Source organism: Podarcis liolepis, assembly GCF_965112155.1.
Source record: "Podarcis liolepis genome assembly, chromosome: 13".
NCBI lineage: Eukaryota > Metazoa > Chordata > Lepidosauria > Squamata > Lacertidae > Podarcis > Podarcis liolepis.
In genome coordinates this window covers 38,120,724-38,148,323 of record NC_139573.1, presented here as the reverse complement: position 1 = coordinate 38,148,323, position 27,600 = coordinate 38,120,724, and the positions used below count along the sequence as shown (strand labels likewise).

At 46.7% G+C, this 27,600-nt stretch overlaps 1 protein-coding gene across 4 annotated transcripts in view; it reads right to left on the bottom strand.

Annotated features, from left to right (window-relative positions):
• Positions 1-27,565, bottom strand: part of MED25 (mediator complex subunit 25) — a 29,392-nt gene extending 1,827 nt beyond the window's left edge. The window contains exons 1-18 of one of the 4 annotated variants that reach the window (XM_083469691.1): positions 27,433-27,565; positions 25,361-25,506; positions 24,757-24,802; positions 23,563-23,687; positions 22,646-22,744; positions 20,817-20,937; positions 19,767-19,923; positions 18,287-18,411; positions 18,103-18,196; positions 17,197-17,393; positions 15,440-15,562; positions 15,253-15,338; positions 14,056-14,113; positions 11,814-11,921; positions 10,469-10,642; positions 8,684-8,785; positions 7,959-8,033; positions 5,802-5,975 (exon numbers count right to left, since the gene is read on the bottom strand). In XM_083469691.1, the coding sequence (XP_083325817.1) occupies positions 5,802-5,975; positions 7,959-8,033; positions 8,684-8,785; positions 10,469-10,642; positions 11,814-11,921; positions 14,056-14,113; positions 15,253-15,338; positions 15,440-15,562; positions 17,197-17,393; positions 18,103-18,196; positions 18,287-18,411; positions 19,767-19,923; positions 20,817-20,937; positions 22,646-22,744; positions 23,563-23,687; positions 24,757-24,802; positions 25,361-25,497 (2,001 nt within the window). In that variant the 5' untranslated portion in view covers positions 25,498-25,506; positions 27,433-27,565. The remainder of the gene's footprint in view (positions 1-5,801; positions 5,976-7,958; positions 8,034-8,683; positions 8,786-10,468; positions 10,643-11,813; positions 11,922-14,055; positions 14,114-15,252; positions 15,339-15,439; positions 15,563-17,196; positions 17,394-18,102; positions 18,197-18,286; positions 18,412-19,766; positions 19,924-20,816; positions 20,938-22,645; positions 22,745-23,562; positions 23,688-24,756; positions 24,803-25,360; positions 25,507-27,432) is intronic. The other 3 variants (XM_083469692.1, XM_083469693.1, XM_083469694.1) reach the window with 3 other exon arrangements.
• Positions 27,566-27,600: the final 35 nt, after the last annotated feature.

The following is a 27,600-nucleotide window of genomic DNA, read 5'->3' as shown; positions in this document are numbered from 1 at the left end:
GCTTTTAAGGAGGAGGATAGCCCCATTTTTAGGGGTTCAGGTCACAGCTCGTGGGAGAAAGGGGATCAGCCACTCGCCAACAGATTGCTGGGGAAACAAACAAACAGCCTCACTGAGTAAATTCTGTCTTCCCAGACCGTGCAACAATGGAGGGCAGGGTGAGTTGGCGGGGCAGGATTCTATTTTGGAGGGCAGGGTGAGTTGGCGGGGCAGGATTCTATTTTACCAGCGCTAAGGAAAGGGACCCAGCAATCGGCCACAATCTACCAAAACCTCCTGGGGATCTACCAGTAGATCACGATCGACCTGTTGGACACCCCTTCTCTGAAAGAAGCAGGGGTGGGGTGGGCCTTTGGTGAAGGACTGAATATACATCTAGGTTAATAGTAAAAGCTTCGTGGCCGATGGCCCTGGAGATTATACAAAAACTCTCCGATTCTTCTGCCAGTAAAGACAGGACAGAACCGGACAGGGAGATAGCAGTGGACTGAACTCTACTGGAGAGGACTACAGTGGTACCTCGCAAGACGAATGCCTCGCAAGACAAAAAACTCGCTAGATGAAAGGGTTTTTTGAGCTGCTTCGCAAGACGATTTTCCCTATGGGCTTGCTTCGCAAGATGGAAACGTCTTGCAAGTTTGTTTCCTTTTTCTTAACACCGTTAATACAGTTGCGACTCGACTTCGAGGAGCAACTCATAGAACGCGGTGTGGTAGCCTTTTTTTGAGGTTTTTAAAGACTTTGGTGATTTTTGAAGCTTTTCCAAAACTTTCCCGACACCGTGCTTCGCAAGACGAAAAAACCGCAAGACGACAAAACTCGCGGAACGAATTAATTTCGTCTTACGAGGCACCGCTGTATAGCAGTTTACTTGGCCCTGCTTTGGATATTCCTAAGGAGGAGCTGGCCCCTCCAGCAGGCTTCCTCCACTGAGAGAGAACGGTTGGTTAGAATACGGTGCTGATAACACCAAGGTTGCAGGTTCGATCCCCGTATGGGACAGCTGTCTATTCTTGCATTGCAATGGGGTTGGACTAGATGACCCTCAGGGTCCCTTCCGACTCTATGATTCTAGGTCCAAGAGAATCACGGTGGACCCTCCTATCGGCAGAGCTAAATGGGGGAATCTTGTCATTCCCAAAACAGCTCTTGCACGGGTCCAGATCAATCCAGATCCTTCGTGAAATTGCCTTGAAACAGCTCAAACGCTGTTATGCATAAGATTGAACCGACTCATTCTCTTGCACCAAAATCACAGGACTTGAACTGAGCAGGGCTGGGCTATTGTTGTTGTTGTTGTTGTTGTTATCATCATCATCATCATCATTTATTAAATCTGAAGGCCGCCCTTCATCCATAGATATCAGAGAAGTTCACAACATAAAATGAATATATATATATATACATATATATATATATATATATATATGTTTTCGTAGATTTTCACGGGTACAGGAATGCAGTTTTTGGTGTCTTCGGGTGTCTTCCCGTGTAAGAGTTGGGGTGTCTAGGCGACGTTTCGACGAGGTCTCACTCGTCATCTTCAGGCTGGTGCTTTTGGCTTCTTGTTACTGGAACAGAGCAGGATCTCAGTGTTTGAGTTCCTATAAATACTGTTGAGGGGGTGTGGTGTATAGCCTCCAACGTTCTGGGCAGAGAGGAAGTTCCCAGGTTAGTGTGTCTTTTCTTCTTTTGTTCCTTAATTACTTGAGGGATATCTTGAGTGATTTCTTGAGTGATATTCTGAGTACCACTTAGGTGGGTCATTAGGTGTGGATTAGTTGCTAAAGCTTTCGTGTCTTGACCTCTTGAGCTTGTGAAGAGTTTTTCTGAGAAGATGGCTGTACTGCACTTAGTTGTGCTCTGGCTTGGCTTCGTGTATAGGGGCGAGCTGTGGTTTTGTGCCCTGTGTCAGCCAGATCTGTGTAGGGATTGCAGGGGGGTGCAGCATCCGGAGGTGCCACTATGGTTTGGCTACTGGATGGTGTCTGTAATTTATCTGTGGAGAGGGTCTGGGTTTGGGTCTGGTGTGGTTGATTGGTGATGGCGTTCTGTGTGCCTCTGGTTCTGGTGTCGGTTTTTGTGGGGAGGGCTAATTTCCAGATGTCTGGCAGGCGGGACGTGTCGTCACGCTTGTTCATGTTGTGAGGGTGTTTCTCTATCTCGATGGCTTCCATGATTATTCTCTTGTGGTGATGTTCCATGTTAAAGAGCAATTTGGAATCTGCAAAATTAATTTCGTGTCCTGTTTCTTTCATGTGTTGGAAAAGAGAGGAAGTTTTTTCTTCTTTTTTGACGGCATTCTTGTGTTCTGCGATACGTGCATTTATTCGTCTGTTTGTTTGTCCAATGTACGTGGCTGGGCAGACTTTGCAGGGTATTTCATAGATTTCCAACTCTTACACGGGAAGACACCCGAAGACACCAAAAACTGCATTCCTGTACCCGTGAAAATCTACGAAAGCAAATATCTCACCTCTACGGGGAGGAAACCTTCCAGCTGACAAGAACCTACGAGAAACTAGAAATCCGAAGAGCCACCATCTTATGTGATCTCTTGTTCCTACGCAACTGCCGAGACAACAACTTAATTCCCACATGCTTCCAACTTAAATTCCACTCTAAAACCCCAGCTACCGAAAGGATCCTGAAACGAACTGAACTATCCCTAATCAGAAACGAAATACATAAGAAAAGATACCTACTAAACCAAACCAACAAAGATCTGCTCACTCTTCACCTCAAACTCTGTAACAAAATCCACCCTGCACTCTGGGACAAATGCAAACAACTAGCCGTCTGGAGAGCTGAAACTGAGACCTCACATAAAACAGACAGACACACCAACAAACTCCACAAACTAGAGAAACGCCAGAAGCCCAGCCACCCTCCACAACAACCCATGAAACAAACAGTACATAACATATCAGACAGGATCCTCACCTCAACTGAAACCAAAGTACTCTCCAAAGGTTTCAACTTTGCAGTCGCCCCGAGACGCATCCCCACGGAAAACATCATATGCGGAGTCGAAGCTAGCCTAACCAAAATCAACCCAGATGAAGCCAATAAAATCAGACTTGAAGTCACCAACATCCTCTGCTCCAGCAAACCACCCAGAAGCAATTTACACAAAGAAGAACAGAAAGCACTCACCAACCTGAGGAAAGACAACAACATAATCATTCTCCCAGCAGACAAAGGTAATGCCACTGTTGTGATGAACACATCGGACTACCAAGCAAAACTATCAAATCTACTCCAAGACCCTACCTACCAACCTATAAAAACAGATCCCACCACCTATCTGGAAAAAACCACCAAATCCAAAATAAAAGCCTCTCCTATCAGTGAAGAAATCCAGCTAAGAATCATCCCCAGAGAAAAATCATCCAGATGCCCCAAACTCTACGGTCTCCCCAAGATACACAAAGAAGGAACACCACTCAGACCAATAGTCAGCTCCATAGGCTCACCTCTACAAAATCTCACTAAATTTCTCGCTAAGCAACTTCAGCCCTATGCAGAATCCATCGCTTCACACGTTACAAACTCCTTCCAGTTCATAGAAACAATAAAGAAGCAAAACCTACATCCCGATGACCTACTTGTGAGCTTCGATGTTGTATCTCTCTTCACACAAGTGCCCATTAATGAAGCCTTGACAGCCATTCAAAACAAATACAATCCCCCCGAATACATCCTGGACCTGACCAACCACTGCCTAACCAACACGTACTTCATCCACAATGGACAAAGATACAAACAGATAGAAGGAGCACCTATGGGATCACCCCTCTCACCGGTCATCGCAAATTTGTACATGGAACACTTTGAAACCAATGCTTTAGACAAGTCAGAACACAAACCCAAACTTTGGCTCAGATATGTTGACGACACCTTTGTAATTTGGCCACACGGGAAAGAAAAACTAGATAGCTTCCTCACACATCTCAACAGCCTACACCCCAAAATACAATTCACTATGGAAATAGAAGCCAACAACCAACTTCCCTTCCTTGACGTCCTAATCTACAAAAAACCTGATGGCTCACTAGGACACACTATCTACCGGAAAAAAACACACACCAACCGCTACTTACATGCACAATCACACCACCACCCTGCACAAATAAACTCCGTAGCCAAGACTCTCATCTCCAGAACCAAACGCCTGGCTGACAAAGACCACTTGACAACTGAGTTACAGAATCTCTCAAATGTGTTAATCGCCAATGGATACCAGCAAAACAGGGTTACGAAGCTAATCCAAAAAGAAACACCCCCCAAAAACCAAGACACAGAAGAAAACAATGGCATGGCCCTCCTTCCTTATATCAAGGGCACTACAGATAAAATTAGCAAAATCCTCCATAAACACAATATCAAAACAGCCTTTTGCACCAACCAAAAAATAGCCAATATCCTCAGAAACCCCAAAGATAAAATCCAGTTGGAAAACCAAGGGGTCTATGAAATACCCTGCAAAGTCTGCCCAGCCACGTACATTGGACAAACAAACAGACGAATAAATGCACGTATCGCAGAACACAAGAATGCCGTCAAAAAAGAAGAAAAAACTTCCTCTCTTTTCCAACACATGAAAGAAACAGGACACGAAATTAATTTTGCAGATTCCAAATTGCTCTTTAACATGGAACATCACCACAAGAGAATAATCATGGAAGCCATCGAGATAGAGAAACACCCTCACAACATGAACAAGCGTGACGACACGTCCCGCCTGCCAGACATCTGGAAATTAGCCCTCCCCACAAAAACCGACACCAGAACCAGAGGCACACAGAACGCCATCACCAATCAACCACACCAGACCCAAACCCAGACCCTCTCCACAGATAAATTACAGACACCATCCAGTAGCCAAACCATAGTGGCACCTCCGGATGCTGCACCCCCCTGCAATCCCTACACAGATCTGGCTGACACAGGGCACAAAACCACAGCTCGCCCCTATACACGAAGCCAAGCCAGAGCACAACTAAGTGCAGTACAGCCATCTTCTCAGAAAAACTCTTCACAAGCTCAAGAGGTCAAGACACGAAAGCTTTAGCAACTAATCCACACCTAATGACCCACCTAAGTGGTACTCAGAATATCACTCAAGAAATCACTCAAGATATCCCTCAAGTAATTAAGGAACAAAAGAAGAAAAGACACACTAACCTGGGAACTTCCTCTCTGCCCAGAACGTTGGAGGCTATACACCACACCCCCTCAACAGTATTTATAGGAACTCAAACACTGAGATCCTGCTCTGTTCCAGTAACAAGAAGCCGAAAGCACCAGCCTGAAGATGACGAGTGAGACCTCGTCGAAACGTCGCCTAGACACCCCAACTCTTACACGGGAAGACACCCGAAGACACCAAAAACTGCATATATATATATATATATATATATATATATATATATATATATATATACACACACACACACAAAATACATAATAAAAATAAGAACACAAGCAAACCAATAATCCCCTCTCAACCCATTCATTACTATTATTATTATTAAATTTGTATACCGCCCTGCACCTACCTGTCTCGGGAGTCCACAAGATAAAAACATAAAAATACATAATAAAAACAAAAACAAGAGCAACCCAATAACACATTTTAAAGGGGCATCGGATGTCCATCAGCCAAAGGCCTGGCTAAAGAGGAACGTTTTCGCCTGGCGCTAATGAGCAATTCGAAAGTTCTATGGTTCTAAGTAAATGAATGGGGGTTTTTTTCAAAAGCAGGATGCCATGGGAGAGAGGAGGGAGATTGCCCTTACCGGCTGCTGGCTCAGGAGGAGGCTGCGGAGCTGAGGATTGGCTCCAGGGTTCTGGGGTCTAAGCATGGCGCCTGCTTGTGTGGCCTGGGGCCCGGCCTGGGGGGGGCCTTGTGCTTGCGGAGGCTGGTTGGTGGCTGGAGCTGCTGGCTGAGGCTGCTGCACTCGGAGCTGCAACTGGGGGGCGGGAAAAGAAGGAAACATGGTCAAGTTTGCCATTCTGGCTTCCCAGGGGTGGAGAATCCCCTTTCGGCGCTTGAGGTGAAACAGGCCGTGCTGCCTTGCCCTGCCCTGCTGTTCCCACCCAGTGAAGTGGTGCTGCTGGCTTCACCCCAGCTCAGGGTTAGGTTGGGCCTGCATCCTCCAATCTAACAGTGCCTGGCGAATGAGAGACACGTGAAAGGGCAATGCAGAGATTGACCCACAAGACGGGCTGCCACCCAAACCCTCCATTTGCCTAAATGGAGGGGGCAGCTAATAAATGCCATCCGGGACCAACAGCAGCACATGCGTCTCTGTGAGTGATTCAGTTGATAGGTACAAAAATTGGCCGCCACCCAGAGCAGGTGTGCGTATTATTTGCAATGCTTCTGTAGCGGACAGATTGCAAAAGGGTATTATAGGTAAAGGTAAAGGACCCCTAGGGACACGGGTGGCGCTGTGGGCTAAACCACAGAGCCTAGGACTTGCCGATCAGAAGGTTGGCGGTTCGAATCCCCCCAATAGGGTGAGCTCCCGTTGCTCGGTCCCTGCTCCTGCCCACCTAGCAGTTCGAAAGCACGTCAAAGTGCAAGTAGATAAATAGGTACCGCTCCGCCGGGAAGGTAAACGGCGTTTCTGTGCGCTGCTCTGGTTCGCCAGAAGCAGATTAGTCATGCTGGCCACATGACCCGGAAGCTGTATGCTGGCTCCCTCGGCCAATAGAGCAAGATGAGCGCCGCAACCCCAGAGTCGGTCACGACTGGACCTAATGGTCAGGGGTCCCTTTACCTTTACCTTTAAAGGACCCCTGGATGGTTAAGTCCAGTCAAAGGCAACTATGGAGTTGAGGCGCTTATCTCACTTTCAGGCCGAGGGAGTTGGTGTTTGTCCATAGACAGCTTTCCGGGTCTTGTGGCCAGCAGGACTAAACCACTTCTGGCACAACAGAACATCATGACTGAAACCACAGCTCACGGAAACGCCGTTTACCTTCCTGCCAGAGCAGTACCTTTTTATCTACTTGCACTGGCGTGCTTTTGAACTGCTATGTTGGCAGGAGCTGGGACAGAGAAACGGGAGCTCACCCCATTGCGGGGATTCGAACTGCCATCCTCCCGATTGGCAAGCCCAAGAGGCTCCGTGGTTTAGACCACAGAGGTTTCCCTGAAGGGAAGACAGGCTGTTGTGAGAAAGCGGGGTTTTTTCCTGGCAAAAAAGTACTCATGGGTAAAAGAACTGTCTTATTACCTCACGCTTAGCCTGCTTCTGCCAGCCTGAGACAGCAAGAGAAAAACAAGTGTGGCAGGGATAAAATTTAGGCCTGTTGCGTGTTGCTAGAGTACTGGGTTTTCTAACTGAAGTGCCACATCAGTTAGTAATAATAGTAATAGTAATTTATTATTTGTACCCCGCCCATCTGGCTGAGTTTCCCCAGCCGCTTTGGGCGGCTTCCAACAAAGATTAAAAATACATTAAAATGCCACACATTAAAAACTTCCCTGATGTCTTCAGATGTCTTCTAAATGTCAGGTAGTTGTTTATTTCCTTGACATCTGATGGGAGGGAGTTCCACAGGGCGGGCGCCACTATTGATAAGGCCCTCTGCCTGGTTCCCTGTAACCTCACTTCTCGCAGGGAGGGAACCCCCCAGAAGGCCCTCGGCGCTAGACCTCAGTGTCCGGGTAGAACGGTGGGGGTGGAGACGCTCCTTCAGGTATACTGGACTGAGGCTGTTTAGGGCTTTAAAGGCCAACACTAACACTTTGAATTGTGCTCGGAAATGTTAGGATATTAGGCAGCCAGGTTAATCCCCAGAGGTATCCCCCTTGCCCTATACATCTCCCTTTGGGTTTTAGGATTCGGCCCCATGGGGTCAGTGAGGGTGCGCTGCATGAAAGACTGGGACTCCTAAGGGCGGCATGAGTCCCCCTCTCAAGACACTTCTGCAAAGTGACTCACCAGGCCCTGCTGCCGTTGCTGCTCTTCCAGAATTCCCACCTGAGGCATGCCAGGGCTCACCTGCTGCCCACCCATCTGCAATAAAAAGGGAGGGCATTACGCAGGGAGGTGGCCAATGAGAAAGGAGCGCAGGCAGTGCGATGCTAAAGTTGCCAACGGATAGCCTCCCCTCATTGCTCCTCATGACGGCTGCTTCCCGCCCTCGCCGGGCAAACAACTAGAGCACACTCTCTTTTTCCTCCTCCCCCCCTTTAAGATTTTTTTATTAAGATCATCCCATAATACAGTAAAATCCCAACTGCAGAAGATACAAATCGAATAAGTAAAAACAGAAAAGTAAGGGAGAACAGAAATAAAGAAAAGAAAGAGAGGGGGAAAGAAGAAGAAAAAAACATTAACAAAAGAACGGTTTTCCATCTGCTGGTTACATAAAAAACCCCAGAAAATATGATTACTTAAAACTTTTGATCCATACAAACATCCACTTTCTGTTAAACAATATTTCTTTTAAGCCAAGGTGTCGCATAACCATTCATTTCTTTTTCCTACGAAAAGTCCAAGATAGGTTCCCTAATTGTATTATTATTATTATTATTGATAAATGTTAACAATTTTTCCCCCTTTTAACTTCCCACCACCATTGCTCCATATTGAATAATACTACATTCTTCCATTCATGTCTCTTCTACACACACTCTCTCTCCCTTTCTCATCCCCCTTCTTACCTGCTGCTGGACCCCCTGTGTCACCGGCAAAGCGCCAGGCTGCTTTGCCAGGAATGGCTGTGCGCCGGCCGCGGATCCCAGGGGCTGGGACCCTCCCATTTGCTGCAAAGAGAGGAAGAGACAGGAGAACAATGAGCACTTGAGGAGGGGGGTGGGACACGCAATGGGAACGAAGAGACCGGGGAGATTCCAAAGCCAGGAGAGAAGACCTTCTAAGTTGGCCAGGCACCACCTAAGCCAAAATAAAGATATAAAATAATAGCCTGTATCTTTCTGTCACTAAAGGCTTATGGAAATCGAGGCAGGCGTTTGAGCAAATGAATCTCCACCTGTGCACAAGGAAGCACGCGGTTCGCTAGCAAACATAAAAGCCATGCAACAAATAGTTGGAGTGAGGCTGGAAACTCCAGTTGATGTGCCCACAAGTCATTTCCATGGCCAAATAGCTTAATGTTGGAGGGTCTTCTCCCCAGGCTTACAGGTCAGAGGCAGATGTGGAAACACTACTAGAAATGGCCTGTGATGTTGGGGCTTTTTCGTTTTGGCTGTGGCACCCAACGGCAGCTGGAAGACAGTGCGCGATGAGATTAGAGAGAGTTATAGAGATTTCAACATGTGGCGGTCCAATGTGCCTTTGGGTGGGGGAAAAGAGAGAGACAAGGAGGTAAAGGCTGTAATACAAACTATACTTTTAAAGTCCATTTGAACTTGTGGACTTTTTGAACAAAAGAGAACGTAAACTTGTAATATCTGGATTTGAAGATTGAAAAAATACTGGTTTATAGACGACAGAATGGTTGGATCTTAATGAGTGAATACTATATTTGGCTGCAGGACAGAGAGCTGGGGGAAGTCCTTTTATCTTTCTTTATCTTTCCTCCAAGCTTTTCTCTCTTTTTATTCTCTTGCTTAGGGCTGGGTGACGTATCATCCAAAACCAATTTGAAATCCAAACCATGATATCGGCTTCACAGTTTTTGACCTGGCAATATATTGCGAATTATTATGTGTGCATGTGCTTTGCAAAAATCACAATGTGGGGAAAACCGTGAGGCCAGCCAACGCCTCTGCATAGCTCCATCCTTATTTCAGACACAGTGATATATCAGTATATCGCAATGGTTAGCTGGTGATATACTGTATTGCAATGTTGAAAACCGGCAATCACCCAGCCCTACTGTCTGTACAGTCATACCTCGTGTTGCGTCCACTTCATGTTTGTCTTTTCGCGTTATGTCCCACAGCAACCCGGAAGTACCGGAACGGGTTTCTTCCAGGTTTTGCCGCTTGTGCAGAAGCGCCAAATCGCGCTTCGCACATGCACAGAAGCGCCAAATTGCACCGCGTGCCTGCGCAGACACACCGCTTTGAGTTTTGGGGATTTCACATTACGGGCGGGCCTCCGGAATGGATCCCGTCCGTAACACGAGGTATCACTGCATCTCTTGAGGTTATTCTTTTCTTTTCTCCTTTCTGCCCTTGTTCTTTCTTTATATTAAGCAGCTGTTTTATTTCTGTGTATTATAAAAAAAGATACTTTTGCAATGGGTATGCATTTCTGTATACCTTTGAACTAACTCTTAAAAAGCACATTTGAGGCATGTTTTTCCTCTCAAAGAATTCTGGGCCTTGCGGTTTCCTCACATCGCTACAGTTTCCAGAAACGCTTCTGAAACAATAGCCGCACCCAGACTTCTCTGAGGAGAAAAATGCACTCTGAGCGTATTGTGCGTACGCAGCCGAAGAGAACAGAGCTGTGCCTTCAGGGGAAACAGCTGCCCTCACCTTTTGCTGTTGGACTTGCTTGTGGTTCGTGATGACCTGCCGAATGCCGTTGACAAAGCCACTCTGGTCGTAGGGGATGAGGCCCATGAAGATCTTCTTCTTGGAGGAGTAGAGTAGCATCAGCACCCGCACCTCGCAGGGCGTCGTGTGAGGGAAGTGGACGCAGCCCGCCTGCTCATGTGACGACGAGAAGGATGCATCTGCTAAAGCAGGGGTGGCTAACCTGCGGCCCTCTGGGCGCAGCTGAGGCGCCAACTCCCAGCAGCCCCCGGGGCCAGCAAGGCCAATCGTCGGGGCGATGGGAGATGGAGCTCAGCAATGCCTGCTGGGAAGCCGCAGGTTAGCCACCCCTGTGCTACAGAATCCGGCCCACAGAGAAAATTATCTGCCCCCCCCCCCATCTCCTCCTCTCCACCCCCATTGTTCAGCCTGGACGCTGAAATCCAGCTCCGAGGGTCTTCTGGTGGCTCCCTCACTGCAAGAAGTGAAGTTACAGGGAACCAGGGAGAGGGCCTTCTCGGTGGTGGCGCCCACCCTGTGGAATGGCCTCCTGTCAGATGTCAAGGAAAAAAGTAACCATGCAACCTTTAGAAGGCATCTGAAGGCAGCCACGTATAGGGATGTTTTTAACATTTAATGTTTTGTTATGTTTTAAATATGCTGGAAGTCGCCCAGAGTGGCTGGGGCAACCCAGTCTGATGGGCAGGGTCCAAATTAATAATAATAATAATAATAATAATAATAATAATAATAATAATAATAATAATTACTGCTGCCCGATTATTATTGCTGCCTGATTCAGAAGATGACGGTTCTGTCCCCATAACCAAGAAGCTCCGCCTATAAATGGGAGGTTCTGCCCTCTACGGCCAAGGTTTGTCTGTTGCAAGACTGTGTCCCCTTGGGAAGAAATTGAATTCCCAAGGGAAGCCACCCTCCGGGTGAAAAACCCACCTCCTACCATCAGGGACGTTCAAAACTGAACAGCCACTCTGGCAAGAAAGTAGTGTGGTGGGGGCAACTGGGAATCAATCCTGTGTTTGCCTTGTGTTCTGCGTATCCTCAAAGTTTGGTCACAGAACCACAGAATGGGAAGGGTCCCCAAGGGTCATCTAGTCCAACCCCCTGACATGAAGGAATCCTGCCCGCAGCTGTCCCTGGGTGGGCTCGTACCGCCAACCTTCTGGTTAACAGCCAGACGCACCGATCGGTCGGTCGGTTTGCAGAGAGATATGGGAGGCTTGTATAATCATGTTGACTGGCCTGACCTGCCCAACCCACCCTGAGGAGATGCCACCTGAATCACCTGAGTTACGCCCCCCCCCCATCCCCTGTAGTGCCTTACAAATCCGTTGCCCATTATGCGGTAGAGGCCCTTGAGTGATTCCAGGTCCTTGTTGGTGAAGTGGAATTGCACCATGCGCGAGTTGCGGAAGAGGTGGCCCAGAGTCGTCTGCAGGGGAAAAGGAAAAGCACAGTTAGGAGCCTGAGCTTGCGCACGGCAAACCAAACGTTTTTTGGTGAGCCCATCTGCTATCTATAACTCCGCTTTGACAACCCCCCTGCATCCCATCGCCTGACACCACTGCATCGCAGGTGGGCTGCAAGTCTCTTGCACGGTGCTTCCTAAGCACCCGGCAGCCAGCTGGTTGCTGGGTGTCTGGGAACTGCAGTGCAAGATGTCGCCATCTCCGCTCGGCCAAGCTGATAAAGCCTCATTTTCCTCCGGCCGAGCCTTCGGAATTGCCTCCGAAGAATACTGTATTTTTTGCTCTATAAGACTCACTTTTTCCCTCCTAAAAAGTAAGGGGAAATGTGTGTGTGTGTTATGGAGCGAATGCAGGCTGCGCAGCTATCACAGAAGTCAGAACAGCAAGAGGGATTGCTGCTTTCACTGTGTAGCGATCCCTCTTGCTGTTCTGGCTTCTGAGATTCAGAATATTTTTTTTCTTGTTTTCCTCCTCCAAAAACTAGGTGCGTCTTGTGGTCTGGTGCGTCCAATAGAGCGAAAAATACGGTAATTAACAACCTGAGCCTTTGATGAGGCCTCAGGCACGTTCCCATTAAGCAGAGTTTCCAGCAGCATGCGGAAGTGATGAGATTTATGGCTACATTGCAAAGAGTTTTATTTCTAAGCTACGCAGACAGAAAAGAAGAAGAAGAGTTTGGATTTGATATCCCGCTTTATCACTACCCGAAGGAGTCTCAAAGCGGCTAACAACCTCCTTTCCCTTCCTCCCCCACAACAAACACTCTGTGAGGTGAGTGGGGCTGAGAGACTTCAAATAAGTGTTACTAGCCCGAGGTCACCCAGCAGCTGCATGTGGAGGAGCGGAGACACGAACCCGGTTCACCAGATTACGAGTCTACCGCTCCTAACCACTACACCACACTGGCTCTCAAAAAAGACACCCTCTCTCTATGAAAGCAGAGAGCAACTGAAACAAAGGAACAAAGGAAAAGGAAACCAGTATGTTACATCCGTCTCCCATCTCCGTGAGACTTCCAACAGCCTGGAAGGTCTCTGGAATGTAAACAGAGTCCTGTGATTCCAAGCAGCTGCACAGTGGCACAAAACAGAAACTAACACAAGAGACCTGGGAATCGCCAGGCAAGCAGGCTGGGCTGGCTGTTTTCTGCAGGGATTGGCTGCACAAGGGAGTTTCAAACTCAGTCGTGCAGCCGATTGAGCGCCGCACCTGATGCAGCATAGGTGCAACTTATGTTGCGCCTGTTTGATCTCTCAGTAGCTTAAAGATATCGCTGACCAAATGGAACAAACAAAAATGATACGTTAAAAGCATGGATGCTGTTCAGGGGCGGCCATTAGGAGATTGGGGGCATGACGTCATCCGTGTGCTCATGGTGCCAAGCTCTCTGTGTCTCTCTCTGTGTGTGATTTGAATCAGGAGAGGAGGCTGTAACTGTCTTAAACTGGTGCTTGGCTGCACTGGTGGGCTGGATGAGGGCCTTTCTCTTGCACAAATGAATAGTAGGGAGTGACAGTGTTTGAAAAAGAAAAGGTTCTGACCTCCTTTCTACTCTGTTGCCTAGTCCTTGGACCTTAGTTGGCACAAAAGAGTCTTTGAGAAAGCGTATTCTTGAGGAGTGTTGCTGCTTTTACTCTTAAAAAGTCTTCTTCTCCAACCACGACCGACAGCTTTTTCACACACCAAACGTAACCAGCTTTCTACCATCCAACCAACCCACGCTCAACACTAACACTGACCACTCTATATATACAGGTACAATTTGGTGAAAGGTTGCATGAGTCATTGTAGGCCGCTGGCTCACGCTGACTTGGTTCTTTTAGCATCAAAGAAACAGCGGCCAATTTTTAGCCGTGACAGGGAGGGATGTGCAACTGTGCGTTGAAACCAGCATCCTGTACAATGGCAAGGTTTAGTAGTTGCACTGGCTATTTACTTATTTTTTGCCTGTGACCTCGCTCACCTCTGGCATGTGGCCCCTGGAAGGCTGCACAGAAAGCAATGTGGCCCTTGAGCTGGAAAAAGCCCTCCACCCCTGGGTTATAGCCTAACACTGTGACAGGCTCTGCCTACAACCACCTCGATCTCGCCTCTTACCAGAAGCTGTTGGGGGATCAGCTGCATAATGAGCTTTTGGGGCCACTGTTCTGCCTTCCTGGAATGGAGCAAAAAACAGGCAAGTTAGCAGCATGCCCTGCCCCCTGCAACGCCACAGCATATTAACCTGGTGTACGAATTGCTCCTTAAAATAAGGCTACGCGCAGTCGCAAAATATCTAACACGTTTAATAAGCAATTAGCAATGACAAAAATCCAACGAGGAAAAACGCCCCCAGATCCTTCCCAAGCACCCTTAAAAAACAAAACAAGAGCATGGCTGAGATGGGATCAGAAACTCCTTGCCCACTTGCATTGCTGGCATCCTTTTCCGAAAACCTACCTAACTCTGAACCGTGCCCCCATGGCCATTCCTCCAGTATCTTAAGTCTGTCTTTACTCCAGCGTGGCTGCCTCACCACAAACAACGCCTCTCAAGTTTAGCATTCGGAAAAGCCCCACTAAGGTAAAGGTAAAGGAACCCCTGACCATTAGGTCCAGTCGTGGCCGACTCTGGGGTTGCGGCGCTCATCTCGCTTTATTGGCCGAGGGAGCCAGTGTACAGCTTCCAGGTCATGTGGCCAGCATGACTAAGCCGCTTCTGGCAAACCAGAGCAGCGCACAGAAACGCTGTTTATCTTCCCGCTGGAGCGGTACCTATTTATCTACTTGCACTTTGACGTGCTTTCAAACTGCTAGGTTGGCAGGAGCAGGGACCGAGCAACGGGAGCTCATCCCGTTATGGGGATTCGAACCGCCGACCTTCTGATCGGCAAGCCCTGGGCTCTGTGGTTTAACCCACAGCGCTAGATCGGTCCAAATGGCTCATCTGGTCTCCTCACAGCAGCCAAAAGAAGGGCAGAGCGTTTGACCGCAGATCGAGAGGCCCCTGGTTCAAATCCTGATGCATTTGAGAGGCAGTGCGGAGCAGTGGTTAGAGTGCTGACCTAGGGCCTGGGAGATCTTTAGAGAAGAAGATGGGATACAAATGTAACCACTTGATCCATCAGATAATTAAACAATATGCCTATGGGAAACCCTGCAAGCAGCCCCTGATCACAGCTGAGTTCTCCCTACTTCCGGTGCCCAGAAACTCGGTGCCTCTGACAGTGGAGGCAGAATATCGCTATATTTTGCCCCATAGCCATTGACCACCGCACTCTACCCCTCCTTTGGTGACCCGCAGACAGGCACTCACAGGTTCTCTCCTTGATTGACGTACACCTGGCAGGGCAGGGAACGAGTCAGCTTGGTGTTGGAATCCACTGAAGCCGGCTTGGGCTTCTGGGGGAAGAGGGATGGGGCAGACTGTCAAAACATGCCAGGCAAAACCGGTTCTGTGCTCTCGGCTCACCCTTCCCCCCGCGCCACGAGTCAGCTCTCACCTCCTGCCACTCCAACACGCCGCTCCACGCTATCACCTTGTTGGTGACCGACTGCTGTGTGGCCCCGATTTGTGGCTGCGCTGGCTGAGCCACGTTCATGCTGTTGGGAGGGACGCCACTAGGCTGTGGGGTGGGGGGAGAGGGAGAGAAGAGAGAGACATAATGTTTGGGAGCCCAGGCTGTGTTTTATCAGGGTCTGGAGCCCAACGCTCTTGAGACCAGGCCCTGAGGCCGTTGATTTCCGGAGGGCTTTCTCTCACATCTGTAAACCTTTGTTCTCTTTTTATAATGATCTTTTATCTTATTTCCATTCGTTAATCAACGATTATACAGTCGTACCCTGGATCCCGAACGCCTTGCGAATCGAATGTTTTGGCTCCCAAACGCCACAAACCTGGAAGTGGGTGTTCCGGTTTGCGAACGTTCTTTGGAACCTGAACGTCTTGACGCTGCTTCCACAGCTTCTGATTGGCTGCAGGAGCTTCCTGCAGCCAATCAGAAGTCACGCCTTGGTTTCCGAATGTTTTGGAAGTCAAATGGACTTTCGGAACAGATTCCATTTGACTTCTGAGATACTACGGTACTCTAACAAAACAAGTGACTTCCCGCTCACCCAACATTGATGTCTATAACCCAAATTACATACAATTGTGTCTTAAGGTTCCACCTTATTTCATTTCATCCCTCTTTATCATGTTCCTTAATATGGGTTTCTGCTGTTTTCTAACACTTCAAACCTCACTATGATCTTCGAATGTGGACTAGAAAGGGTTTCTTCTTTAAAAGATTCTAAATTCGTGTCTTTTATCAACGTCATCCATTTTGCCATCTCTGTGTATTCCAAGATTTTCATCAAACATTCTTCCTTTGAGGATGTTCTCTTCTCCTGCCATTTGTGAGCACACAGAATTTGTGGTGTAGTCACAGACATAAATACTGTCAAGGCATTCTTTGGGATTTTGCTGTCTAGTATCCCCAGCTGGAAGGATCCTGGCCTCTTGGGAAAGTCACTTTAAGATTGTCCTTAATTTCATTCTATATGCCTTCCTGTAAGTCCGCCACGTATGGCAGAATGACCCCTCATAGTCCTTACATTTCCAACACTTGTTTGATACATTTCTGTGCATTTGAGGTAACTTCTTGGCGTTAAATAGCATCTGTATATCAGCTTGTAAGTAAATATCTGTTCTCAATGAAGTTGTTGTTGTTGTTGTTGTTGTTGTTGTTGTTATTATTATTATTTATTTTTATTCTTTTTATTCTTATTCTTATTAATATACTGGCCCATACCCAGAGGTCTCAGGGCGGTTCACAGAATAAAATCAAAATGTAAAACCACAAAATACATAATCAGAATAAAAATGACAACCCAATAACCCCCCTCCCTCTTTTGTCTCAGCTTCAATATTTCATACCTGTTTTTGTGATTTTGTTTTATTCTTGAGTTTGCATTTTAATTAAGAATCATTAAAGAAAAGAAATTGGATCTCTTGGCATTATGTCCTGTGCAGAGGCAAGTGTGGGGAGGTGGAATAAAGCAACAGCAAAATGAACCAGTTGCTTGCAGCCGGTTTGAGAGCCAAGAGGAGAATTTGGCACACTCCTTTTCCAAAGCATTCCCTGCAAACTGAGTGTTCTGATAGTGTTTCGGCCATCACCCTTTGCGCGAAGCATGCATCTCACAACCACTTCTCGATGGACAAGGTGGCCTCCCCCCCCCACAAAGATATAGACCTCCGGGGGCCTACCGTACATACCATGGCTGAGGGCCCAGCCGGTGGCGGGGCCTGTACTGGTTGTGGGACCAGGAGGCCGGAGCCTGTTGTTACCGTGGAAACCAGACTGGCCTGCGAAGAAGCAGGGAGCTTGGGAGGCAGGGCTGGTACGGAGCCTGCGGGGAGGGTCTGTGCGGGAGCTTGGCTGAAGGCGGGCTGCATGGGGTTCAAGGAGGCAACTATGGAAGAGACAGAAGGAAATACGGTCATGGGACCAGCCACTATGAACCCCAACATCAGGACATTTCCTCTCCCTACCCCAATCGCCCTTGCAAGCTGACACCTCTGCCCCTAACTACAGTGGTACCTCGGGTTAAGTACCGTATTTTTTGCTCTATAAGACTCACTTTTTCCCTCCTAAAAAGTAAGGGGAAATGTGTGTGCATCTTATGGAGCGAATGCAGGCTGTGCAGCTATCCCAGAAGCCAGAACAGCAAGAGGGATTGCTGCTTTCACTGCGCAGCGATCCCTCTTACTGTTCTGGCCTCTGAGATTCAGAATATATTTTTTCTTGTTTTCCTCCTCCAAAAACTAGGTGCGTCTTGTGGTCTGGTGCGTCTTATAGAGCGAAAAATACGGTGCGTCATTCGTTCCGGAGGTCTGTTCTTAACCTGAAACTGTTCTTAACCTGAAGCACCACTTTAGCTAATGGGGCCTCCTGCTGCTGCCGTGCCGCCAGAGCACGATTTCTGTTCTCATCCTGAAGCAAAGTTCTTAACCTGAAGCACTATTTCTGGGTTAGCGGAGTCTGTAACCTGAAGCGTATGTAACCTTGAGGTACCACTGTATTCCACCACAAAAAATTCCACTGCCTCACCCCTCTTCAGCTTGCACCCTCCTCCCCTCCCCAAGAAACCCCAATCCTGGGGGAACAGACGAGGGACTCACAGCGGTTGCTCAAGCTGGCTTTCTGGTTCTTGGCTGCCTCCACAGCAGACTGAGCTGCAGCCTGGGCCGCAGTGAGCGTAGCCGATGGCGTCACCTAAAAAGAAGAGATGGGCAAGGTTGGAGAGGGATGAGCTTTCGGGAGGCGGTATCCCATCACCGCCACCTACCAGGGCCAAGGATGTACCTGGTATGGCTGAGAAACTGCCGGCAGGGCCTGAGGTGGGGTGGGAGGGAGCTGGGGGGGAACCGTGGGGAGCTGGGGCACGGCTTGCTTGGCCTGCAGCGTGTTGGCGGCTGCTCCTCCGCCTACTGCAAATGGAAAAGACAGGGGAGATATTAGTCATCAGCAGGAAGTGCGCAACAGACACTTCTCTCCCCCCCACCCCCATACACCAGGATGTGCGCATTGACTCAACCCTCCTGCTGCCGGTAACAGAAGAGGGACTAACATTCCCCCGCCCCATTTTCTTTTTTTGAATTCCTTAAAAATAAAAAGATTTTATTTATACTTTTCAAATTAATACATTTCATTAGTTTTACAATCAATTTAACATTTCAGAATTTGACTTCCTCACCCCTCTTTCTGCAGTTTCTTCAATTTATTTTTTAATACCTTCTGCATATCCAAATTCCTTTAGCTTGCTCATTTAATTATCTACTGTAGATATATACTCTTATGAAACTGCAGGTTACTACAATAATCCTGCTATTGTTCACAATTTATCTGTTAATATTCAATAAACCATTTCCATTTTTTAAAATAAAAAGTTTGTTATCTTGATTTCTCATTCTTCCTGTAAGTTTCAACCATTTCTGCTTATTCCATAAGTTTTTGTATCCATTCTTCCTTTACTGGGACCCCTGCTTCTTCCATTTTTGGGCAAGTAGCAATCTTGCTGCTGTAGTAGCATACATAAATAAATTTCTATACAATTTAGGTAGTTCTGTCCCTATAATTCCCTGCCCCATTTTCTACTGTTAAAATTATCTTGATCTTCGTTTAGCCCAACTTCTCTAGTCCAAGTGCTGCTCAACACCCCGAGTGCAGGGGATGTTTGAGTCCTCTGTTCCTTCTGATAGGGACAGAGCTGACACACACGCCCCAGTCCTTTCTGCAGATCAGAACACAGTTATCTTTCGGGTTTCCCGCTTCTCCAAATGTTGCAAAGCAGTTCTCGGCTCAAGAAACGTACCAAAATGCATACTAGAATGGCTGTTGTAGGGTAAAATATGTTCAAAAGCTGCATTTAAATATGTGTTTTGGTGCCCATTAGACCGTTTGTGGCCGATCACTGCAGAAACGAGTAAGAACAGAGTTCTGAATTGACAGGTGTGAAACCAGTAAAGGCTGGAAGGAGACTCATCTGTCCTCCTTGAGCAGACTAGCGGAAAGGCAAAAAATATCAGTAAACAGAAGGTTTACCAAGCTTGGGTCTTCCAGTTGTTTTTGGACTAAAACTCCCATCATCCCTAGCTAGCAGATGGTCAGGGATGATGGGAATTGTAGTCCATAAACAGTTCTCTGTTGTAGAGCACAGTCCTAGAGCCTGATGCACGGCTATCACCCTGCAGTAAACACACGTCCAAGACCCTTTCTTGACTCAAAGGGTGCGTGTGACGCTTCTTGGCGCCTGCTCAGAGCTTGTTCCCAGGCCAGATCTTACCTGGAAGAGCCATGCCGCGTATGAGGATCATATGCCGGGGGTCCTGGCTGTAGTCCTTGAGCTGGCCTTCCATCATGCCCCCCGTCACGGCCTTTTCAAAGAGAATGCGCAGTGCAGGGAGCTTCCGGGGGGAGATAATGGAAAAGTGGATCCCACGCTGCGGAACAGAGTTGGAGCAGGTGAGCAGAGGAAGCATCAATTCCCACATTCCCATGTTGAAATGAGACCCCTAAAAGCTCCCCAAATCCCCTGAACTGTCTAACTCCGACTGGCATGTGGGAAGGAATCCTGGTAGGTGATCAGAGGAGGGCACATGGTGCCCCACCTTTCATTTCAATTTCATGTCATGCTTAATTCGTATGCCGCCTTTCTACGTTGCTACATGCAAGGCGGTTTACAAGCTGAAGAAGCAACAGAATAGACAGCGAAGATCATCACACGCCTCATAACAAATCTGATCCAACACACACACAAAAAAGCCACAATATAAGCATAATTTTAAAATAAACAACTTAGATCAAATAAAGCAATATCCAATAATCCATTAGCGTTCAACAGCAAATGGTAAAACTGAATATCGGCAAATAACAATGAAATGGTTTACACTTAACAGTTACGACAAAGACTAAACTATAATAAAAAAAGCAACAATGCATAAAATACCACAAAAGCTTACAAAGCTACAAGTAACACAACATGTACAAAACCACATAAAATGATCAAATTGAGAAACAAGGATGCATGACTTATAAAATTACTATTTTTTAAATATCCTCGAACTAAACCTATCTTAGACAGAACTAATCCTATCTTAGACAGAAGTGCCTGCCGTGCTGCGGTCCATGGGGTCACGAAGAGTCGGACACGACTAAACGACTAAACGACTAAAAGCCTATCTTGGTTTGGTTGTGAGGATGAACTGGGGAAGAGGAAGAACAATAAACACCACCTTGATCTCCTTAGAAGAAAAGGTGGTATAAAAATGTAATAATGAATGAATGAATCTGGAGAAACGAGGAGTCTAGTTTCAACCAAGCTTCTTCTACTCACATCACCAATCTTCTGCACCAAATTCTCTGTTGTGTAGCCAGAGTATGTGGTACTCTCCACAGCTGGAAGCAGGTAGGGCGGGGAGTTGCAGATTAGGATGCAGACTTTATGTGTGGGACCTCTGTTTGGGGGAGAACATGGGGAGTGGGGGGAGAAACAGGTGAGTTTTGGGGACCAAAAGGTCCAAGCGTGCAGTGCTTTGATACAGTTAAGTTTTCAAAAGCAATGTAGCGTTCTGATGGCACTACTAAGATGCTCAAAGAACCCATGTGGGAATAAAGAGAGAAGGGATTGTGAGGAGGTGCACATCAGCCCATCTGCAACGTCCTGCTGACCTCAGCCTCGAGTGTCCCACCTGGAGATTCCCCAATCCTAGCTTTCAGGAAAGCAATTGCCTTCAACTCTGCTTCAATATTTGCAACTAAAGCAAGTACAGTCGTAGCTTGGAAGTCGATCAGAATCGGTTCCGGAAGTCTATTCGACTTCCAAAACGTTTGGAAACCAAAGCGTGGCTTCTGATTGGCTGCAGGAAGCTCCTGCAGCCAATTGAAAGCCGCAGGAGTTCCGTTGGACATTTGGCTTCTGAAAGAACATTAGAAAACTGGAACACTCACTTCCGGGCTTCAATCGTTCGGGAGCCAATTTGTTCGGGAGCCAAGGCGTTTGAGATAGAAAGTATTACTGTATTTGAACGTATCTCCTGTGCTCTCTCCAAAAATAACGATTAGGTTAATTCAAAATACGGAATGTATTGTTCTGTAGTTAATTTCCACTTGTAATTTTTTATACTGAAGTTTAGAACATGCTTTGTTCAGTTAACTATGTTCTAAAATGTGGGATTTCCATTGTATTTTTGTAGTCAACTTTCATGTTTAATATTTATTCTGACGCTTAAGAGGATGCCCTACTTAATGGCGGCATTTTATAATACAGGTACTTTTATAGCATTGTTTGTATTTGATCTTTATGGAGGATGTTAAGATATATTGTAAACTGCTTATATTTCCCCCTAAAATGTAAGCAATTTGTAAATCATCTAAAAACAACAACAGCCAGTGTAGCTGCTAAAGGATCTTTGAGCCACTTGGGGAGACAGGAAGCACATAATTTAAAAAACAAACAAACAAGGGCATGAAAAAGCTTCCATAGTTGGCACAGAAGCTCAAGCGTCACCCCCACCCATGAGACCTTTCATTTCTAGGTATCTTATGACTTTCCAAAGGAAATTGCAAATGGTTCTGAAAAACACCATGACAAGAAACACAACCCAGTAGTCATACCGTGGTAGACGAACGCCTTAGATGTTGAACAAATCAGCTCCTGAACATCGCAAACTCGGAAGTGAGTGTTCCGGTTTGTGAACATTTTTTGGAAGCCGAATGTCCGCAGCGGCTTCTGATTGGCTGCAGGAAGCTCCTGCAACCAATCGGAAGCCACACCTTGGTTTCTGAACCATTCTGGAGTTGAACAGACTCCCGGAACGGATTAAATTCGAGAACCAAGGTACGACTGGAGTTCAGACATCATGACAAGCTGGACTAACATTTGTATCCCAGCAGCGGGAGGAAGGGAGTAGCAGAGCAAGAACATTGCAGTAGAGTGCACCAGCACATTGCTCGTTCACATTAAACAAAAGCAGTTTGTTTTCAATATGGCATGCAACCCTTTTTTTTTGCCCTTTTTCTGCAAAACAACTCCAGATCTAGGGAAACCACAAAGCAAACCGAAAAGGTCTCACAATTTTAAACATCTAATGTTCTGTAAATTTTAAACACAGATGCACACCCATTGTATCCTTTCTGCCCTCCCTACACACAAAAACCACTTACATTTGCTCTCTCATCTTTTTGAAGTCATCAAAGAGCTGCAGAGCGGTGCTAAGCCCTTCTGAGATGAGACTGCAGCTCTCGCCGCCACCACCCACAAATCTGAAATTAGGGAAACCAAAATGATAAAGAGGACCAGTGCAGGGAACCAAAGGTCTCCTTCTCAAACCCCAGAGCCCAGGCATACACCCAACTGCTAAATACCATCACACTTTTGGTCCAGCTAATCCAGTATTGGCCATTCCAGTCTTCCGCAACCTGACCCTGATCACTTCCAAATGTTTTGAAGTACAACTCCCATTATCTCCAACCTTTTGTATCGCTTGCTAGGGCTGAGGAGTTGTAGCTCAAAACATCTGGTGGGCACCAGCTTGGAGAAGGCTGGTCTACTCCAGTTGGCAGTGGATCTCCCAAGGTTTTATGCAGAGATTCTTTCCCAGGTCTACCACCCAAATCCTTTAAATTGATTAACTTGAAAGAGCTAATAAAATATTTGTGAAGCCATGGAGTCAAGATTCAGATATAGGACTTCATATGTTTCCCAGGAAACTTGGAAGACCTTGGCTACCAATCCTAGAAAACCCAGAAGCTTTTCCTTCCATTCCATCATCCAGAAATGGATGACCCATCCCTCTCCCAACCAGGCCATTCTCTTCATAGATGAACCTAGGCCTCAGCATGCTACACAAGCAGAGGAGAAAGATAATTGTGAGGCAGGCCACGGACCCAAACTAAGGGCAACTGAACATTATTCCCCCATAACGTTTGCTGTGCTGTTTTGCTGAGACGTATTTCCTGGTTGCAAAAAGTCACAAGACATCAGATTCCTCTTCAGTACTAAGCCCTTACACACGAAAATGCAACCCTTGTGTAGCACAATGCAGCCAATAAAAGAACATAATGTACAGTCCCAGACTCACTGAATGCTATCAAGCCATGTGACAAACTCGAAAGCGCTGCTAGTTGGTGCATGGCACTGCACATACGACTCAGGGGCGCAGTCCACCGTATTGAACACCACCAGGCTGTATTGGGTACCACCATACTGTAGATGAGGATGGGAGGCAGAAGCTGGTTAGATAGGGTAGCTCTGGGCCAAATGAATTTTCAGTACCCTGACTATCATAAGCAGGGACATTGGTCTTCTGCTTGGCTGTGTCACTAATCAGGAGCTTTGGCTTCCATTAAAGTAACCAACATGTGCCCTCTAGGTGATATGGAGGGTACAGCTCCCATCATCCCCCGCCAGTTTGGCCAATGGTCAGGGGTGATGGGATTTGTAGTCTATTAAATCCGGAGGGCACCATGTTGACTATCCCCCAGTGCCTTGATCAATCTTCATGAGAAGGGAATCTGCCCATTCTCATTATTAAAAAGGCCATTTTAAACAATGACAACATTACCAAAAATTGTATGATTAGAGATTTGGGCAGCCAGGGAAAGAGACTCCATTGCTTGTTACAGCTCCTGTCACCTCCCCATGACAAAAAGCGATAGGCTGATGACTGAATGTGGATCCACACACAGGCTGCAGGAATCTACTTTGGACATGCAAGAATTCTGGCATTTGAAAATTAACTTTTACAAAGTTGCGGAAGTGTGTGTCTGTGCCATTGAGGTGTGTGCACAAATTTGTGTGGTTGTTTGCATAGAAGAAATTGTTATTAGTTACATCTCACATTTTTAATTTTAACCCCCATATATATATATTTTTGAAAACAGGAAAAACTAAACTAATACTAGCTCACTGGCAGATCTCAGGCAGCTCACTGGCTGCATTTGGATGATTTTCCACAGGTTTGGAAATCATTGCTGTGTTCATGTGCTATCTACTTACCCTTTGACATGCACAGCTTAATGACTTATTCAATTACTTGCTCCTCCCCTCCCCCCAATATCCCTTTTCCTTTGACATTGTGTGTTTGTGAGCTTTAGGGTTGGAACTATCATTTAATCTTTTCAGTTGAAGAGTAGGGTAAAAATGCTTTAAGTAAGCAAGCAAGCAACCAGGTAAGCAAGTAAGCAACTAGGTATACTCAAAGAAAGGTGATCTTCAGAGCCCACAAAATTCCTTGAATTCATTAACAAATTCAAAAGTGCATCCACACACTTACGTCTCCACCAAAGTCTGTTTCAGCAGGGGGACCACCGTTAAAGTACCTGGCAATAAAAGAGAAGATTTGACAAAAATGCAGAAGGGTTGGCTCACATTAGAAAACTGGAATGCACTTGAGGATGTGAAATCACAGGATTATTTTTTCTATTATCACTATTCCCAATTTAGTCACTTGCCATGCTCTACTTGCCTGGTTACTGGGGCAAACATAAATAAAATTATTTATGATAGTTTAATTCTGCAAATGTGTTTTTCTTTTAATTTAGATTCCTCTCCATGCCCCAAAATTATGTCATTTGGGATCAGGAAAGTTAACAAATCTTTCTACTTACAGTTGTTTCTTCAGCTGACGAAAAACCCTGTTTGGACTATATTTTAATCCTGCACTCCCTTGTTCCAATGCCTCTTACTAAGCATCAAATCTCATCTATTTCAGTGAAGCCCATTTCCAAATAGGATGCAAAGTGAGTGATTGCAGTCCTTCCCGTGAAAGGAGCATTCCCCCAACATTTCCTTCCCTATGAGGGTCTCCCAAGAGCCTCTCCTTTCTTGCAACAAAGCTACTACTGCAGTTGCATCCTGGGGCCATGCAAAACACTCACTCAATGGCAGGAAGAAGGTAATGCTTGCGCAAGGACTCGAAGTAGGGCCCGAGATTGGCAGTGCCCTCGATGACGAAAACCACATCAGCAACCATCCCCATGGGCTGAGCAGGCATGTCCAGGGTTGGCACCACCATCTCCTCCAGCTACCCGTGGTGAGGTAATGTGGCAAAAACATTAATAACAGAGGCAAGGTTGAAATCAACGGCTATTTAACATTTATTCCATAGCAAAGGCACACATGGTGTATAAAACACAGAACCTTGTGGTCTTTTTAAGGGGTCACTGTTTTTTTCATTAAATAAGCAGGGCAGAAGAGAAGGAAGGAAATGAGAAATGGGTAAAAGAGAAGCAAGTCAAATGGAAGTGGATCTGAAGGTAAGGTAGGGTCAGGCAGGTGGGTAGTAGATACAAAAGACCTGCTCAATCACAGCAAAATTCAAAGGGTGGGGAAATTCCAGCACATGTGTCAGATGCAACCTAAGGGCTTTTCCTTAACCCCAACCCCAGCCCTCCATCGCCTTTCCCCCTTTCCTGGGCTGTAATCCAAATCAGGTGGTGGAGAGAGAGGGAAAGTGACAGCTCAGCAGTAACAAAGGAGCTTGTCATGTGGTGAGAAAGGGATTCTAGTCCAACATTCCACTTCCCACACTGGCTGGCTGGATACTTCCCATGAGCCTACAAGCGTCTGACACCATAACTATATATATTTTAGGACCCACCCTATTCTTCTAGCTTGCTTTTAAACTGATTTCAGCGTTGCCTTTTTATACAGCTGTAACCTCACGGCGCTAGGCAGATGAGAAACCTAATAACAACCCCACCCCAAACCGGTTTTCAGAAACAGCCTTCGTTTAGGGGGTGGGGCAGCAGCAGCCACTTAGCTGTCATGCTTAGCACCAGTTGACAATACCCTTTCTCACGCCTTTTAAAAAACCACATGAAGCCATCTATTTCGGTTTAAATTAAACTGCACTAGCGTAACCTTTCCCCCTCTTCCATCTTGTTTCAGTGAGTTCCTTAAATGTAATAGCACTGCACTGGGCAAAACAAAGTCTTCTCGCCCGCCGGCCATGAATCTGCAGCCCAAAAGTTTCACTGCTTGGCCTTGAGTTCTGGGGTGGGAGGGAGGAGGACCCCCCCCCCACTTTCTCTGCAACGTGCAACATATATATATATATATATATATTTGTTTTCGTAGATTTTCACGGGTACAGGAATGCAGGTTTTGGTGTCCTCGGGTGTCTTCCCGTGTAAAAGTTGGGGTGTCTAGGCGACGTTTCGACGAGGTCTCACTCGTCATCTTCAGGCTGGTGCTTTCGGCTTCTTGTTACTGGAACAGAGCGGGATCTCAGTGTTTGAGTTCCTATAAATACTGTAGAGGGGTGTGGTGTATTGCCTCTACAGTATTTATAGGAACTCAAACACTGAGATCCCGCTCTGTTCCAGTAACAAGAAGCCGAAAGCACCAGCCTGAAGATGACGAGTGAGACCTCGTCGAAACGTCGCCTAGACACCCCAACTTTTACACGGGAAGACACCCGAGGACACCAAAACCTGCATATATATATATATATATATATATATATGTGTGTGTGTGTGTGTATATAATTTTTATTTGATTTTACAAATATAAAGCTGTAACAATACCAAATACATATCCATATTTAGAGACTTCCCTGAATCTCCAAGCTTCCCACCATCTCCTCCATGGGTCCTTTTGTCAACCTTTCCAACTGCATATGATTCCATAATCCATGTGGGGTTTTTTTATCTCTCCATATTGTCTATGATAATTGCTACTTTACAAGTGTTATGAAAATCCTGCTAATGTTTTCACCTGGTCTCCTAAATAAATTAGAAAGGACCATTTTGGCTTTGCTGGAGAAGAGAGTTTGGGGGCGAGGAAGGGACGATGGAGGGGGGGAGGTGCGCCTACTAAGAAAAGCAGGGAGGGGAATTGTAGCTTCAGCCTCTGTGCTCTCCTCGGACCCCCCCCCCCAAAAAAAACCCCACCTGTCCTAAGCAACGGCCCCCCACCTCCAGCCCCACCCCCCTTCCAATTCCCATACCCAACGCAGACATCCGGCTTCTCTTCCTCGCTCTCCCTCTGAACCGTACCGGAAGCTCTTTCCTTCTGGTCCGCTCCCCGGCGCGCGCCGAGGACGCAACGCGTAGGCGCCCTCCCCTCCCCTCTAGATTGACAGCACCGCCTCCCGCCCCCTGGTCCCAGGAGGACC